The sequence below is a fragment of the Colias eurytheme genome, chromosome 27 (genome assembly GCF_061535395.1).
Source record: "Colias eurytheme isolate Ceu_HAF_F1 chromosome 27, ilColEury1 Martin Lab GWU primary, whole genome shotgun sequence".
Taxonomy (NCBI): domain Eukaryota; kingdom Metazoa; phylum Arthropoda; class Insecta; order Lepidoptera; family Pieridae; genus Colias; species Colias eurytheme.
This window is the reverse complement of record NC_143006.1, coordinates 7,247,576-7,266,085: the sequence shown is the minus strand read 5'-3', so window position 1 is coordinate 7,266,085 and position 18,510 is coordinate 7,247,576. Positions and strand designations below refer to the sequence as shown.

The following is an 18,510-nucleotide window of genomic DNA, read 5'->3' as shown; positions in this document are numbered from 1 at the left end:
ACAGTCCACATTCGATGTAATACGTAAACCGTACACGCCAAGACAAACTGAAGCGGACCACGCGAGAAACCACGGTACGCAGCTAGTATATCTATACTTAATATTATAAAGCTGAAGAGTTTGTTTGTTTGTTTGTTTCAACGCGCCAATCTCAGGAACTACAGGTCCGATTTCAAAAATTCTTTCGGTGTTAGATAACCCATTTATCGAGGATTTATATCTGTGTTTGTTATGAATAATAATTTACTAAATAATTCACGCTAAGACCAACAGGAGCGGAGCCACGCGGTTGAAACCGCGCGGCATAGCTAGTATGTATATGTATATAGGGGTATGAAACAAAAAACTCACATCAAAATTCAGTCATTTATTTATTAAGCCTTATCAAATAATTTACAATCACATAATATGCCGTATGATGAATCATCATCCGGTACAATTTCCAAATGTTTCCTTTTGTCATAAGTTCTGTCTAACAGTGCGGCGATGAGGAGCCTCCTTGCGTCCAAATAAAGAAACATTTGGGAACAAGGGATTATCTTACATCTATTATAATATCTATAATGGTGACTGGTGACCAAACAACATTGGCTGCCTTACAAGTTCTCATACGATCATAATATTGTGTCTAGTCTCGAAAAGGTCGAAAATATTCGATTCTATGTCTATAGTTGATGATAAAATGTTTGATTGGGAATCGTATAAAGCCCAGTCGATATATTCAACAATAAATATTGACGTTTTTTGTTTATTATTCAGTTTAGAAAAAAAAAAAACATTATTTCTAGAGAAGTCATATTATCTCTATTGCACTCATATAAAGTTCCTATCGGAGTTAAATTTCATATTGCGATACTTTATGAGCGACGTTTATTGCATTGAGAACGTAAACAGGCGAACGATTTAGACTTAATATAAAAGTTAACCAATAGAACAAATGATCGTGTTCACATTATGTATACTACAGGGTTATCTCTCTCGCACAATCGGAACGCATTTGTTCACAGCGCCATCTTGCGGCCCTCGATGGATATCTCGACGGCGCGCCGCGAGTTGCCGCGCAGCCGCTTCTGGTCCATGAACTTCTTCATCTGCTTCTCGTAGCGGGTCATCTTCTTCTTGCTCACCTGCGGAAGGGAACGCGTTACGTGGTTCATTAATATCACATTAACAATACACGACGAAATAAACGAGTATATACCCTGGACATGTCGGTCTCGCAGGTGGACTTGGGGCGCACCACGTAGTCCTTGTTGGAGGGCAGCGGCACACGCGCGCGCGCCACCCAGCCCGGCTCACCCGGCCGCACCGTGCTGTAACAGGGTCTGCGTTAGTGTGCTGTGTGCGTGCGGGGTGTGTGCTGTGTGCGGGGTGTGTGTGCTGTGTGTGTGCGGGGTGTGTGCTGTGTGCGTGCTGTGTGTGCGGGGTGTGTGCTGTGTGCGGGGTGTGTGTGCTGTGTGTGTGCTGTGTGTGTGCGGGGTGTGTGCGGGGTGTGTGCTGTGTGCGTGCTGTGTGTGCGGGGTGTGTGCTGTGTGTGCGGGGTGTGTGCGGGGTGTGTGTGCGGTGTGTGTGCTGTGTGTGTGCGGGGTGTGTGCGGGGTGTGTGCTGTGTGCGTGCTGTGTGTGCGGGGTGTGTGCTGTGTGTGCGGGGTGTGTGCGGGGTGTGTGCGGGGTGTGTGTGCTGTGTGTGTGCTGTGTGTGTGCGGGGTGTGTGCGGGGTGTGTGCTGTGTGCGTGCTGTGTGTGCGGGGTGTGTGCTGTGTGTGCGGGGTGTGTGCGGGGTGTGTGCTGTGTGCGGGGTGTGTGCGGGGTGTGTGCTGTGTGCGTGCTGTGTGCGTGCTGTGTGCGTGCTGTGTGCGTGCTGTGTGCGTGCCGTGTGCAGTGTGCGGCGCGCACCGGTCGGGCTCGTCGAGCTGGCGCCGCTTGGCCGCGGGCCCGGGCTCGTCGCGGCGCCGCGCGCCGGCCATCGCCTCGTCGCGCGCCTGCCGCTCCTCGCGCGTCATCGCTGCAACACACACAACCGCACCGTTATCCATTGTATCACCCCACTGACGTATCGGACGATTCGATATCAATGTCTATTATAATATAAATTAATCATTAGGTCGAACCGTAGACAGACCTGTGTTCTGTATTACTTTTTATCATTTTCTCTAAGAATTTGGTAAATTTTCAAAAAAAGTTGAATTAGTTATGTCAAAATAATTCTGAAACTAATAAATTTCGGCTAGTTAATATTAACTTTTTTTACTGCAAATGAGCTCTACTTTCGTAAACCTATTAGTTATTACACCTATAACAAATTATCCTGTATAGATAGTATAGAACGGTAAAATTTATCTAAGTACAATTAATTCGGAATATTTTTTTTGAAATAATAATATTTGCATCACAGACAATTATTAAAAATATCTATAATTAATTGTAAGCGTACGTTCCGCGTACAGAGTACAGAGTATATACAAAACTCCGCCTGCGCGTGTATAAACCTATTTTTTAAGCAATACAATAGATATAAAGGTAACCGTTATTAAATAAAACGTTAATTTCAATTAATGTTCCATAAAGCGCCACGCCGCTTGGACTTTTTTAGTAGGCGATTGTATGGTTTATAGTAATTTAATGTAAACACGTGATAAAAACATTTTTTAATAAGTAATTAGGTGAAGGCATCATAGAAATGAAACGTATAAGGAACAAAGGGCGCGGCTCACCCTTGAAGTCGGTGGAGAGGTTGAAGATGGGGCGCGCCCACTCGGAGATGAGGCGGCCGGCGCGCTCCTTGTTGGCCTTCGTCTCCTTGGGGTGCTTGTACAGGTACATGACCGCCTTGCCGATGCCCGACTGCTTCAGCAGCGACTTGTCGATGGAGGGGAACTGCGGGCAGGGGACGGGTGGTTAGTGTGGGCGGGGTGGGGGGAGCTTGTCGATGGAGGACCACACTCACGTCCATCAGCAGCTTCAGCACGCTCTCGCGGATGAGCAGGCACGGCAGCGCGCGGTTGGGCAGCGGCGCGAGCCAGTCGCACAGCACGTTGAGCGCGTTGTGCTCGAGGAAGGCCAGCTGCAGGTCGCGCTTGATGAGCTGCGACATGGCGGCCTTGAGCATGGACACCTTGCGCACGGCGGGCTGGTTGCGGCGGTTGAGCTCGCGGTCGTCGTCGGCGGCCTGGCGCATCTGCTGCAGCAGCTGCGCGATGAGGTCGTCGTTGTCGTTGATGATGTCGATGTCGCGCCGGCGCCGGCGCCCGCGCCGCTCCTCGCGCTTGCGGGCCAGCATCAGCTCGAAGTCCGACATGCCGCCCGCCATCTCCGCGCTGCCGCACCGCCACATGCGAGGTATTAACGAGTCAATGTAACATTCAAAGGAAATCCCGCATGGTTCCCGTTCCCGTGGGATTTCCGGGATAAAACCTACCCTATGTGTTAATCCAAGTTACCTTCTATATGTGTGCTAAATTTCATTGTAATCGGTTTGGTAGTGTTTGAAAGAGTAACAAACACACACACACATGACACACACATCCTCAAAACCTTTCGCATTTATAATATTAGTAGGATTAAAACTGCTTTTTACATTATCTCTCTGATTATTTTTTTTAATTTATCTATCAAATTAAATACTTAATTAAATAAACCTTCACAATCGCCTAACAACGGTTTAGAGCAATTACTCCAGTCAGTCAAGACAATCAATCCATACTCCATACTAATATTATAAATGCGAAAGTAACTCTGTCTGTCTGTCTGTTACTCAATCACGCCTAAACTCAGTAGTTTAGGCGTAGTTCAGTAACCAATAGTTTAGGCGTGGTTCAGTAACCAATAGTTTAGGCGTGGTTCAGTAACCAATTTGCATGAAATTTGGTATGGAGATATTTTGATACCCGAGAAAGGACATAGGCTACCTTTTATTGCGAAATATGTAGGTAGCTCGCCCAACGACCGGGCGAGTTTATACGTTCGCTAGCTATGCAGATACTGAGCCATTCTGCGCACGCGCGGCCTGTGGATAGAGAGCATAGCGTACGGGATGTGGGTGGGAATAGGTGGGTGATTGGTAGTACTTTAATCAGTCGTAAAAATTTCCAATTTTAGGAAGATTAGAAAAATGCTTTTAACAATAGTTAGGGAAATTTCGATTGACTGAAAAATCGAAAGTCAGGAAAAATTACTATAATACAGAAAAATTTCCATAAGTCGGAAAAATTTCGATAAGCTGGAAAATTTCCATAAGGAAAATTTCTATAAGCTGGAAAATTCCTATAAGAAAGGAAATTTTCTATAAGCTGGAAAATTTCTATAAGAAAGGAAAATTTCTATAAGTCAGGAAAATTTGTAGAAGTCAGGAAAATGTTTATAAGTCAGGAAAATTTCTATACGCCAGGAAAATTTCCATATGTCCGGAAAATTTATATAAGATAGGAAAATTTGTATACGTGAGGAGAATTTGTATACGCCAGGAAAAATCCATAAGTCGGAAAATTTCGATAAGCTGGAAAATTTTCATAAGAAAGGAAAATATATGTCGGAAAAATTTCTATAAACAAGGAAAATTTCTATACATGAGGAAAATTTCTATAAGCCAGTAGAATTTGTAGAAGTCAGGAAAATGTTTATAAGTCAGGAAAATTTCTATACGCCAGGAAAATTTCTATACGACCTGGCGTATACAAATTTTCCTCACGTATACAAATTTTCCTATCTTATAGAAATTTTCCGGACATATGGAAATTTTCCTGGCGTATAGAAATTTTCCTGACTTATAAACATTTTCCTGACTTCTACAAATTTTCCTGACTTATAGAAATTTTCCTTTCTTATAGAAATTTTCAAGCTTATAGAAATTTTCCTTTCTTATAGGAATTTTCCTATCTTATAGGAATTTTCCAGCTTATAAAAATTTTCCCATCTTATGGAAATTTTCCAGCTTATCAAAATTTTTCCGACTTATGGAAATTTTCCTGGCTTATAGTAATTTTTCCTGACTTTCGATTTTTCAGTCAATCGAAATTTCCCTAACTATTGTTAAAAGCATTTTTCTAATCTTCCTAAAATTGGAAATTTTTACGACTGATTAAAGTACTACCAATCACCCACCTATTCCCACCCACATCCCGTACGCTATGCTCTCTATCCACAGGCCGCGCGTGCGCAGAATGGCTCAGTATCTGCATAGCTAGCGAACGTATAAACTCGCCCGGTCGTTGGGCGAGCTACCTACATATTTCGCAATAAAAGGTAGCCTATGTCCTTTCTCGGGTATCAAAATATCTCCATACCAAATGTCATGCAAATTGGTTCAGTAGTTTAGGCGTGATTGAGTAACAGACAGACAGACAGAGTTACTTTCGCATTTATAATATTAGTATGGATTGGAGTGTTTCTTTGTAATTCTAAAGTTGCTAGTTTGGTATACATATAATATACCAAGATTTAACAATTTTTATTGGACTGTCTGTTGGTTCCGGCTAATCTCCATAACGGCTTTACCGATGTTGTCAACAATCATAGTATTAAGTATTGCATTATAAACAGAACAGATGGCTGCGCACCTCTTGGAGTCCGGGTCGAGCTCATCGTCGGACGAGTCGGGCGCGGGCGCGTCTCCCCCCGCGCCCCCCGCCGGCCCCGCGCCCGCGTCTCCCCCCGCCTCCCCCTCCCCCTCCCCGCCGCCCTCCGCGCCCGCCCCCGCGCCGCCCTCCCCTCCGTCCTCGTCGTCCGACTGCAGCCGCACGGTGCGCCGCGCCTTGCCCTCTGTCCGACCATAGTCATCAAATAATAAAATAAAACATCCCTGCAGCCTCCAGCTTTACTGACTATACTATAGCAGTGACTGCAACGATTTTAAAAATAATGAAAAATATAAAAGTATTTAAAAAGTAGAACACTGATTGCGACGAAATTGTATATGATTAAAAAATATGAAAGAAATTATGATAACCTTTTCGAGCCGGTGATCCGGAGCCGGAACGCGAACCGGAGCGAGATCGTGAGCGAGATCTGTAACAATAAATAATATTCAGGTATAAATTAAATTATCAGAAAATTACAAAAAGAAAAAAGTTTTAAAATGATAAATAAAAATAAATGGTAAGTTTTTTAAACAAACAAAACTTTTTTTTAAATTACACTTTTAAAATGAGAAAATCAAAATAGGACACATAACTAGGGTTTCAATCTATGTACATATATATGGTTTCTTAAATGTTGTAAAATAATAATATTATTATAAACATATTGCACAAAAAATATTATATTTGCAATACAGAGATATGGTACGGCATAGGGCCATTTTAACCACCAATTGGGAATCTTGTATCAATAGTAACTTTTTAAATAATAATAATGCTTGTTGTTTCTTATCATTTATATTTGTAATAATAAAGAAAACTAGCATTGTTCTGTAAAATAATAGTATTATAATTGAGCTGTACAATGTAGTTTGACATACCTTGAAGCAGATTTTGCTGAACCCGAGCGAGATCTAGATTTAGATCTAGATCTGGATTTAGATCTAGATCTGGATTTAGATCTCGATAGAGATCTCGATTTGGAACGTGAGCGCGACACGGACTTCGACTTGGAGCGTGAACGAGATTTGGACCTGGACCTCGAACGCGATTTAGACCTAGACTTGGAGCGGGAGCCGGACTTCGAACGTGACCTGGACCGGGATTTTGAGCGGGAACGGGATTTGGATCGAGACCTTGATTTAGAGCGCGAACCTGATTTCGAACGGGAACGTGATTTGGATCGTGAGTGAGACTTGGAACGTGAGCGGGATTTAGAACGTGAACGGGACTTAGAACGTGAACGGGACTTGGAACGTGAACGGGACTTTGAACGCGAACGGGACTTGGAACGCGAACGGGATTTGGAGCGAGAGCGAGACTTAGATCGCGATTTTCTTGAGCCAGAACGTGAACGCGACTTGGACTTGCGTGTACCAGACCGAGAGCGAGAGCGACTCGCTTTACTTCCTGGAATAAACAGAAATCAATAATTACATTAAATATAAATGACAAACTTACAATACTAAATTCATTGGTAGTGTACCAACAGCGTAAATGTAGTAGTATATTAATACCGAGTTCCAGCATTGAAATGAATGACTGAAGTTATGTTACGACTAGATTTCCGCCTGCGGCTTCGCCCGCGTTTTCAAAGGAAAACCCGCAAAGTTCCCATTCCCGTGGGATTAAACCTATCCTGTGTTAATCCAAGTTACCCTCTATATTACATTGTAATCGGTTCAGTAGTTTATTAATCATACATACATACATAATTACATACCTCTCTTCTTTATAATATTAGTATATAGACCAGACTCTCAGTGGAGTTTCGTTTGCAAAAATAGCGGACCTAAATCTGACTTCTGATATATATTGTATTGATCCCAGACATCCTATAGACAGATGTTGCCAACCAGTTTTGTGGTCCCCCTCTCCCCACCCCGGTAATTAAATATGGCATACAAAGAAAAAAATAAAAATTTCCAAAACATGCCGTGTGGGGTATTAAATGAAAGAGCTTATTGAGTAGATCACGAATATATAGCATACTATAACATTTCTTACACTTTCTCTAAGATTTTTTAGAAAATTTACGAAAATGCTCCATTTTTGAGTTAACTTTAAACCACTATAGATTGAAAACTCATGAATATATTTTTTATATTATTATTTTAAATAATTAACAATAGTCCATTGTGTTGTGGCATGAATATGATTTATTGAAATCTAGTCTAGTATGAAATAAACACTAAACAGTCAAAGTTGATACACATATTTACCTTCAATATTCCTCTGCTCAGCACATTTGAACCTTAACTCATTTAACAAACAAAGTGAAATGATTACCTGTAGGAGACTGAGGTGGTTTATCTCCATCAACATCCATCTTTTCTACAGATTTACTTCTTGAGCGTTCACGAGACTTGCTTCTGGATTTCCTGGGCGAGCCATCAGATCTGACGGGCGACGCTTTCGAGCCCGCGCTGGGCGAGCGGCTCTTTGCGGGAGACTTGGGACTCCTCGATTTAGAGTGACTGCGGCTCTTCGATTTCCGCGGGCTGTTCGACTGGGACCTAGCGGGAGACGCGCTTCGAGACTTCGGTGATCCGCTTCTCGATTTGCTTTTTTTGGAAGCCGGAGACCTACTCCTCGAACGGGATGCATTTCTGGAAGCCGGTGAGCCGCTTCTCGACTTTCTCGGACTCCCCGATCGGGCTGACTTGGGGGAGCCGCTCCTGGAGCGACGCGACGCGGGCGTGTTGCTGCGAGAGCGGGACGACGCGCGAGAGCCGCTTCTCGACCTCGATGATGATTTTGACCTCGAGCGGGAGCGAGAACCTGATTTAGACTTCACTGATCCATCGTGTGACATCTTAGAATCTGATTCAGCCTGTTAAAATAATTTTCAAATAGTATATGTATAGTAGCCATAAGTAGAGGAATTTATTTAAGTTGAAAACATATTAAGTTAGCATGTAAAGGTTGCCGAGAAGAGAGCACAGCACATAATAAACCACCTTTTGTACCATTTTGTAACTAATTACTTTTTATTCAGTGTAAATGTGGTAGAATAAAATAAAATAATTAAATAAATAAGTTAATTTGTGTCATTTCGAATGCAAAATATTTATTTATTCAATAAAAGTTTTTCTCAAACCACTTTTGAGTCATCATTAATAACTCATAAATAACCACTACCACACCACAATAAATCATAAATAACCACTGATTCGGAAAGTCTTTATTTCCATTCAAGCTTCCACTCCAGTTCAAATTTAAACAAACAAAAGATTACATTTTACACATAGTTATACATTTTATGTTTACTTATGTTTATAAGTAAAATGTCTCTGAGTTTACCACAAAAACTTAACGCAACATAAGTCAGCATATATCATAAATAAAGAAAAAAGTATAAAATAGGGTTCGAGTCCCGACAAGTCTATTCTTTATAAATTTATATGTAATATACTTACAGATCTGCTGCGTGAACGGGACTTTCTCCCATCTGTAGAAATGTGATAAAATTAAAGACAATATAGCCTTCAAACAACTTTGATGAAACATATTATAAGCAAAACATATATTCAATGGATCATGATTCTTAATAATATTATGTTTCTTTAGAGATACAAATTGTAGGTGTTCAGCAGTGCCACTTATTAAAAGCTGGCTTGACAAATTTATATATTACTGTTCATACAAACATTATCATTTTAATTGTTGATTGAGAAATAAGTTAAAGAAAAACTCTAAAAAATCAAATGTAGAAAGTCAAAGTAGGCATAAAATATATTTCAACTTGAAGTAAATAAATGCTATGAAATTACGGTATATAGATATTTGGTTTATTGTTTATTATTGTAATTTAAACATTCTTTAGTCCAAGTAAGAGAAATGAACGTGAAATAAATCATATTTAATTTTCATTGCTTCTAGCACAATATTGTGTATATCGGCTAAAACATTGAATAACAAGAACCAAACAAGCACAACATTCTTAGGTTATATGATTACATTTACCTGTATCGACGTCCATATTTGCTTTATTTTAAAGTTAATAAAAACTAAAACTTCACAAATATTACTAGAACACCCTCAAATGTCGATAATATAAAGACATAAACTCAAAAGCATCATGAAATCACCAATAATGCTTTTTTTAATCAGTTTTCGATAGGTATTAGGTAGGTACATGCAATATCGGTCGATTTTTTGACTATTTTGACACAGTATTTTGACAAAGGCGACAGACGACAGTTGTATGATCGTTGTTCAGAGCTCATTACATGTCAGTGTCACAGATGTTAAAGAAGAACAAAATATAAAACAATTTTATTGAGGGCCTCATCTTTAAACGATTTGAAAGATAAGTAGGTATCTCTTTATACTTCTCGTTTTTGATATCCAAATGGTTGCGTGCTAAGCACGGTGGTAAGGTTGCGCGTATAATTAAATTTTTTAAATAGGGTAATTCATATCCTCGTTGTCACAGTACGTCAGTCGTCAATTTTATTCAAGATGTCAATTGTCACTTGTCATAACATATATAGTTGTCGGATCATCTGTTCTATGTTTTGGAGTATTGTTATGAAAACATGTAATTAAAGTTATTACATCAATACATATAGTTTTTTTTTTTATAGTTTAATCATATATCTTAAAGCATGGAGGAAGAAGGAAAGTTGCCTTTGAAGCGAGTAGAGCTGTCGTTATCAAAGTTTAACGAAGTTGCAATACCACACCATTTAGATTTACTACGCCAGCACAAAGAGAATATTTTAAAGGTAAAATGTTTTTTGGTTGTAATGCGTTTTATTAGATTGTTCTTAGAAAATGTTTTTTTCTGTCATGTTGTTTTGAAATAAAAAGAAAATTACTTATCAAAAATTGTACGTAAAATAGAAAGACATGACGTCACAATAGTTCTATTAATATCATAGTACATATTATTAAACTAGGAACGTTTAGAGGTTGAAGGTCATCTACGAAATATTGGCTCATTACAGAAAGAATGGCTGTTGTCTTTATATACAAGTATTCCTTAAAAAAATCAGTTACAAATGTTATTTTATAATGTAATTGGACTTTGTTACTGTTCCTTTTGGTTTATTGTAGCAAATACAATATATATTATGTTTGTAAAGTATAAAATTAGTTATAATTTGTTTCAATGATTCATCGGACACATACTACACATATATGTTTTACATTTCGTTTTTAAATAATTATAGGGTCACTAATCAAAATATTGTGTCAAATTAAAAGAAGCCTTGACATACTTAGAACTAGATAAAAATACACCTAGTTACTTTAACGGGATTTATATATGAATAATTAGAAAAGAGAGTGTGGGCCAAGCACATGTGTGAGAAGTAAAACTTCTTTGGCAAGAAGATTCAAAGATACCAAAATCGCATAATGAAGTTTCACTTCAAAAACTGTAGTTTGTATGGCTAATATTTGTTTGTGTTAAAGAAGGAAAAATGGTATTGAATTTCCGTAAATAAACATTCAAATTATGATTTTGAGGACTGAAGGATTTTTTTTTATTGTTTTAAGGATTTTGAACTTACGAGATATTATCTTAAAATGGTTTTACTGTCCATATATTACAAGTATTTTGAGATTTATAAACAGTATTGTCTTTTATAAATAGTATGAAGAGTTGGGTGAGTACGGGCGCGTGCGCTCGGAGCAGGCGCACGCGCGGCGCGTGGCGTCGCAGCTGCGCTCGCTGCTGGGCGAGCTGGAGGCGCTGCGCCGCCAGGTGCGCACCTCCGACTGCACCAAGTTCGACCAGATGACGCAGCGCTCCAGAGATCTCACCTTGAAAGCTATCATGGACTATCTAGGTAAAAACTCGTATTTTCAAAAATTGAATGAATAAAATAAACTAAATAATTGAAATAAAGTGTTTGCAAAGATATTCATGTTTTGAGAAATTATAAGATCATATACTTATACAAATTCAACCGCGGAAATAAAACAACAAGCATAAAAATATGGCAACTCCGTGTTTTAGGAGTTATTGAAAGAAGTTGCATTGCGATAATTGACACGCACAGGACGCGCGCGCGCCCTCTTGGTGAGATCTGGGTGGCTTTTGTGAAGAATGCAAATAAATTAATAATATAATATACAACATATTATATGACTAATGCATAGAATATTCATATTAAAAAAAAATGACTCATCATTTTAACATAATAAAACTGTTATCAAAGAAATATACTTACACTTATAGTAGCAAATTTAGAAATGGACACTATTCACTAAATTTCTTTTTTCATCAAACTAATTTTTTTCATAATTTGTCACACATTTCTAATATAGTTTCTTTTGTATTAGTGCACTATTCAATCGAAAGATTTGCATGCCCTTAAATTCTCATATCAATACTATAAATAAATGAAAACCGACTTTTCTGTACAGAAACTAGCCCCTTATCAATAAACCGTGTGCCGATGCCCGAGGCGGACGTTTCGGGAAGCGTAGTGTCGTCAGAGTCGGTCGGCGTCATCCCGGAGCAAATTCAACTCCAAGTGGATGAACACGTGAGTCGGTGCAAATGTTTATGTTTCAGTATCACTACATAGTATAAAACAAAGTCGCTTTCTCTGTCTCTATGTCCCTTTGTACGCTTAAATCTTTGAAACTACGCAACGGATTTTGATGCGGTTTTTTTTAATAGAGTGATTCAAGGGGAAGGTTTATATGTATAATAACATCCATTAAATAGTGAAGAAGTAGATACTGTTATTTTTGAGGTTTCTAATGTGATGTTGTAAAAAATTACATTTTTTCCGCTTACATTGCAAACGCAGGCTGAACCCTACGAGTTTTATCAAAATAATGTACTAAGTATTATACATATTGAAAAGGTCTACAGAAAAGTCCGTGATGGTATATGTCTATCTCTTATGGATAACCCAAATTTTTTTTTGTCTTTTACTTTTTACGACAAATAATGGCTAATTTTCGAAGCGATTTTAACCAATACAGCATTAATCCTCCAATTAAATACCTTGAATACATTCAATATAGATCTATACGGCCCTATATACCGTATACTGTATTTAATATTTTCGAAGATATTATAGATTTAAAAATTGCGGGACGTAGCGTTTGCGGCGGTACCGGCCTTCCGCCATTGCACACGTGCGAAGCCGGAGCGGGTCGCTAGTTGTTTATATAGCTATTTAAGCTGGTTCTATTGAATCGTGAATTCGTGACGTAGCTGTACTTCTGATGAGCATATAGGTACTTTTATCATGGTCATGCCACGAAGTAAGATGTTCATATACCGTGAAATATGCCAATATTGTCCAAAAGGGTATCTTTGCCCGAAGATCAATTCATAAGAAAATTTTTTAATTGCAAAAATGCCTTCATACTTTGGCAAAAATAATAGAATTTGGTGTAAGATAGGTTATAATATGTCTGAAAACACTGCCTATTGTGTGTGTCGCTAACTTAAATCAGGAACTTGTTGTACCTCGGTGAATATCATGTGTGATTTCACGGTCAAAAAATGGTGAAAATTCGAGTGATAGTTTGTGCATGATGGCGAAAACACAGGTTATTTTAAATCATAATGTGTTATGAAATAACGTTCGAAGAGTATTTTAATGCTACTATTACCACTGAAGGTTGTTTTAAACAAAAATTACAATGGTGGGCAAAATTTACCAACAAAGTCGCGATCTATATTTGACAACATTGCCCACCATCAAAAAATGCTTAGGGTTGGCACATTTCATACTACATACCACATAATTTGTTTGATACTTAATAATATCACTTCTACTCGGTTAATTATGGAAAAATAAGCTTAATTTGGTATCCCGGTAAGAACCATAGCAAATAAAGTTAAATTGCTGAATTTTAAGCACAACTTAAAAGAAAAAAAATGTTTATTTTTATTAAATAGTCACTGAACAATATTCTGTTTTGCTTTTTTTATCTGCCTTGCCTGTAGGCAATAAAAATATATAAAAAAAGCAAAACAGAATATTGTTCAGTGATAAATCCATAATCCTACTACAAAATTTTCGCAGTAAGGGCGCGTTCCCACTGTGTCGTAACGACTAATTTATCGTTCGACGACTGTCGTCTCTACCTGTTCCCATTATAACGATTGTTTGTCGTCAACATTTTTTATCGTTTAGCGACTGTCGTATCTAGCTGTTCCCATTGGATCGCGACGACATTTTATCGTTTCCTGGCAGTCGCTTTGTCGTTTACACATCATCAGCAAACTACAAATCTAGTCGCCTCTGCGTTCGCTTGGTGATTACTAGTGCGTTTACTCTCCTGAGTTCAATGGACGTCATAGAGTTGCCGTCCACGATTTTTTATCGTTTTACGACTGTCGTGCTTGCCGTTCCCACTGTCACGACAAAGTGTCATCACTGCAAAAACTGCCGTAGACGACAGTAAATTGTGTCGTTCTAAATGTGAACACCTCCATTTAAACATATAAGCCACGACACTTAAAACTACACGATTATCTGTCGTCACGACACGGTGGGAACGCGCCCTAAATGAAATCGAAAGTCATGCTCATTTTACTGATATGTACAAACCCTATGCTTTTTGGAAAAGCGAAAGGCGATTTGTATGAAAAAGAGAAAAAATACCTGGGTAACTTTGCCCAGCCACCTAAGTCGACCTTAATTAAGGAACCTTTCATGACATTTTTGAATTGGTCTTTAATATAATCTGGCTAAAGGTCATATTTACGTCAAAAATTGACGAGGGCAATGTTGGTAAAAAGTGCAGATAACTTTGCCCGCCTTCAAACACAGACAAATAATGTATAAAATGTTGAATAATAATGAAATTTGCTACAACAATATGTGCACACGATCTAATGCTCCTGACACACTATGCTCCTCGCGCTGCTCATCGCTCTGCTCATCGCGCTGCCGTTATTCGCCGTGACATTGCCCTCTCTGCCCACACACTGCTCTACTCGCGCAATTAATCGCGACGCTCCTCACTTGTCATTTGCCTTGTCTCACACAATGGACGTTGAAACGGTGGCTGCGTGCGCGGTATGCATTTTTAGTATAGCTAATTATATTAATGTAGGTAGTAAAAAGAAATATGTACATCGTCGTCGTGGTCTTGAAATTATTCAAAAAAAGTGGGCAATGTTGGCATATTTCACGGTACATAAGATCTTCGTAAACCTATACAAAGCCGGTCGGACATTTGTATGTGATTCTTAGTTTGTAGGTATTCGTTTATCGGTTTATGCAAAATGTCAGCGGTTGCATCTTGAAAGTGATAGAATTATAATAATGAATTTTAGCCATGTTGTGCATATCGGTGTGGCCTACAATAATTGGAGAGCACGTACAGGAGGTGTCGCTGCGGGAGCGCGAGGCGCTGCTGGCGGGGTGGAGCGCGCTGCAGGGCGAGGTGCGCGCGCTGCACGACGCCTGGCAGCACGTGCAGGCCGCCGCGCTCGCGCACCGCGACCAGGTGCCACGCACACTAACGAACACAGTTACACACACAATCCCAACAAACGACACACTAGATTTTAAAAACAGAACGAGGTGATCCTCTTTAAAAATAGTAGTACAAATAACCGTAGATTCAATGTGTCTGTATCCTCTTTAAAAATAGTGGTACAAGTAACCCTAGATTCAATGTGTCTGTATTTCGTTATTAAAAAAATTCAATGATACTTCTTCAAATCGTTTAAACTCTCCGTACGTCCGTTTGCAACAGATAAACTCTTCGGCACAGAACGTAGAAGTGGCAGCGGATAACGTTCAAGTGGCGCGGTCACATCTCGCTAGTGCGGAAAAGTAAGTTTTAACCAATCCAATGATATATTAATTGACAATACCGCTTGGTGAGTAACGCGGGATCTGGTTCGCGCAGGCTGCGGCTGGCGACGCTGGGGCTGGGCGGCATGGTGGTGGGCGCGCTGGCGGGCGGGCCCGTGGGGCTGGCGCTGGGCGCCAAGGCGGGCGCCGCCGCCGCGCTGGCCGGCTCCGCGCTCGGATACATGGGCGCCGCGCTGCTGGGCCGCCGCGCCGCGCACAGCTCGCCCCCCCCCTCGCCCTCCCCCTCGCCCGCACCCGCCCGCACCGACGGCAAGAAGGACCGCTAGCGATCGCGATGCGTTTGCGTGTAAATATGGCGCGTTGATTTGATATCGTCTACACTCTACAGTCATTAATGCAACGTGACGACTGACAACGATGGCGGCTAACCAGATGTGATAACTTTGTTACATAAATGTGCTAAATACAGTAGCATTCCAACCCGCAGGATAATAATTGAATGAATGAAAAATTCTTTATTGAATACAGTATTACAAAAAAGAGCGGTATAATTGTATTAATCTCTGTTATAAATTATTTTGCTAATTCTTATTCATTTTGTACCTATTTCTAATTTAATTTAACAAAATCATCATTGCATTTCGTTACAAATGAATACCTTCTTTATACAAAACTAAGCTTAAAACTAAGGGACGGTTTCGCCCGCGCGAAAACCGCGCTATTCATATTCGTATTCTGTGCCCATGTGGTCAAAAGAGATAAATATTTAAAGCGCCATCTATTGAAAAAACCGACAAGCCGTTTACCTATTTACTAAATTCTCAAGAATCGTAAGGGTGCTTTTCTACCAATAATGTGGATGCTCAATGTGTAGCGAGGAATGTGTCTTAAACAACCAATCATATCGCTTCATTTAGTTTGAAGTTTGGAGCGTTTAATGTTTGAAGCGATACTATTGGTTATTACGGTAAAGCGTGACGATATCGACAACCAATTTGCAATATAGCAAAAATAAAAGCAAATTATACGCAAACGCATTATACATATTATGATAGTTAACAAAATTTAATGATATTTTTCGTATAGAAACAATTTTTGTACATACATTAATGTAAAATATTATAAGACAATTGTAGTGGAATACAGAATTAGTGTTATTATGAACTTGGATTGCTTTAAAAAATTGTGCGTTCATACGACAGTGTACGTAACGATGGTTTTTTTTAAATTTTTTAATAGGCTGATATATGCTAGTATAAGGCAGTTCAATAAAGAAACGAATCTTCAATGGCGGCGCTTATCATTCCCTCTCGCTTACACACGGCCGTACGGCATGCAAAAAAAAATGGAAAAATCAAATACATTTTAGTGATTTTCACTAAAATGTATTTGATTTTCCCTATAATCCCTATAATATTATATCATAAATTTACAATGACAATTATGCATAATTTGCGAAAGTAAATAATGTTTTATTAGAATTTGACAAAATATGTTCTTTGGGAAAAGCTGTTCAGTTTTATGGGCTAATTACAAATATTATGGGGATTTTGTTACATTCTGTATACGTAAATATGATAATTCATATAAATACACAAATACTATAACAAAAAAGTTTGTCAACAAACAATTTAAAATAATTAATAAAATAATTATCCATTTACGTTATTTTTATTTTCTTTTTTGCTGACCCTACCATACGTCAGTGTCAGCTTTGGCCGCCATTGAAGATTCGTTTCTTTATTGAATCGCCTAATAATACGTTTACTGGCATTGAGTGTTGCCAACACGATAGTTTGTACGTTCAGAAATAATGCACAATGTGTAAACAAAGTTTAATAAAGATAATGATTTTTTATTATTTTACATTGTATATAATGGTTGGATAAATGGTTTTTAGTAATTTAGTTTCTCAGTAGAATAAATAAGATACCGTAGACTATTTTATTTTCAATTTAATATAACATAGTTGTGTTTTTATAATCTATTCATGTATGAACATAATATGTACATATATTGAATTTATGTAATAATAATTGTCCTTCCCTACCTTGTTAATAATGCATTTGTGCACATGTAATTTTTTCTGATCTTGTTATAAACATTTAACACTGTTTTATAATGTTCAAATGCTTTATAAATGAGAAATTTTAAAGAATATAAAAAATTCAATCACGAGGTGGGACCTTAACGTTTAGCTTTAGTGGTGTGCTTTAGGAGAGTGCTTTAATAGAAACATGTAAACGCTACTCGCTTTAGTACGGTTTAGTACTTTTCATTAGAATCAAAATAGAATTGATTTCTATTTTCGTTACCAGTGACACCTGGGGAACTATTCTCTAATCTGTGCCTGAGCTCGTCAATAACCTCGTTACTTATCTATGTGTAGACAGAAAATTTAGTAAGAACTTTAGGAGAGTGCACTAGGGTTAGATTACTCACTTAAAATGTATAATTATTTTATTATTTGAAATGATTTAACTTGTGAGAATTATTAAGTAGACGAAGGTAAAAAAACCTATGTTATAGAATATTGCAATAAAATTTAAGTTAATTAGAATGTCTTCTTCTATTTGTTCCATTAACACACTAATTATTTTGCCGTTTGCGTAAAATGGGGTTTATTTCGCGATGTTGATTGTTCATCCTGGCGACGAAATGGACGAAATATAAACGTTAACTCGCACGTGTGCTAAAGTAGGTACTAAAGCACTTGCCTTTCTAGTTATATTATAGCACTCTCATATATACTAAGATATAATGTCAACCGGGCAGGGACACCCCACACCATCTATTGAGATGATTAAACAACCGTCTCGACCAATATGAAACATTATTTCAAATAGTATCTTTAGAGCACGTATAAAACGGAAATAGTAGAAGAAATTCGATTGTTCTGACGGGATCAGGGTGGCTGTGAGGCCAGGCGTTGCCCCGGCAAAGCGAAAGACGCGGGTTCGAATCCCGCCTCGTGATCGAATTTGTTTTACTTATTCTTTAGAAATTTCTTATTATAACTATATTAACTAGTCAAAGCTAAATAAAAATGAACACTATGTATAATAAGTAAGTATCCATGAAATAAAGTGAAAATAATAAAAAAAATGAGGTTTTTTTTTGCCTGTGTTTATCGATTAAGTTAATTATAACATGATATTTATAAAAAGTAATTGACTACCTATTAAAAAAA

The 18,510-nt window shown here is 38.5% G+C and overlaps 2 protein-coding genes across 2 annotated transcripts; one reads left to right on the top strand and one right to left on the bottom strand.

Annotated features, from left to right (window-relative positions):
- Positions 1-352: 352 nt before the first annotated feature.
- Positions 353-9,763, bottom strand: LOC149896969 (uncharacterized). The gene is made up of 11 exons (XM_090117155.1): positions 9,538-9,763; positions 8,991-9,022; positions 7,861-8,404; positions 6,453-6,981; positions 5,943-6,001; positions 5,554-5,755; positions 2,946-3,315; positions 2,713-2,875; positions 1,895-2,003; positions 1,202-1,313; positions 353-1,127 (listed from the first exon to the last, which is right to left on the bottom strand). Exons 1-11 carry the CDS (start codon positions 9,551-9,553, stop codon positions 1,002-1,004), a joined length of 2,262 nt encoding a protein of 753 aa, XP_089973281.1. The 5' UTR covers positions 9,554-9,763; the 3' UTR covers positions 353-1,001.
- A 294-nt stretch (positions 9,764-10,057) lies between these two features.
- Positions 10,058-18,413, top strand: Syx17 (syntaxin 17). The gene is made up of 6 exons (XM_090117161.1): positions 10,058-10,301; positions 11,174-11,369; positions 11,950-12,071; positions 14,884-15,006; positions 15,259-15,338; positions 15,415-18,413. Exons 1-6 carry the CDS (start codon positions 10,182-10,184, stop codon positions 15,644-15,646), a joined length of 873 nt encoding a protein of 290 aa, XP_089973287.1. The 5' UTR covers positions 10,058-10,181; the 3' UTR covers positions 15,647-18,413.
- The last annotated feature ends 97 nt before the right edge of the window (positions 18,414-18,510 follow it).

Excerpts from the sequence above, each read along its gene's own strand:
- LOC149896969 (XM_090117155.1), bottom strand. Across the intron at positions 8,405-8,990 it reads CCCGTTCACGCAGCAGATCT|GCTGAATCAGATTCTAAGAT; the intron begins GTAAGTATATTA and ends TTATTTTAACAG. Across the intron at positions 1,128-1,201 it reads GCGAGACCGACATGTCCAGG|GTGAGCAAGAAGAAGATGAC; the intron begins GTATATACTCGT and ends TCCCTTCCGCAG.
- Syx17 (XM_090117161.1), top strand. The coding sequence starts at position 10,182 with ATGGAGGAAGAAGGAAAGTTGCCTTTGAAGCGAGTAGAGCTGTCGTTA. Across the intron at positions 15,007-15,258 it reads CGCTCGCGCACCGCGACCAG|ATAAACTCTTCGGCACAGAA; the intron begins GTGCCACGCACA and ends CGTTTGCAACAG. Across the intron at positions 15,339-15,414 it reads CATCTCGCTAGTGCGGAAAA|GCTGCGGCTGGCGACGCTGG; the intron begins GTAAGTTTTAAC and ends TGGTTCGCGCAG.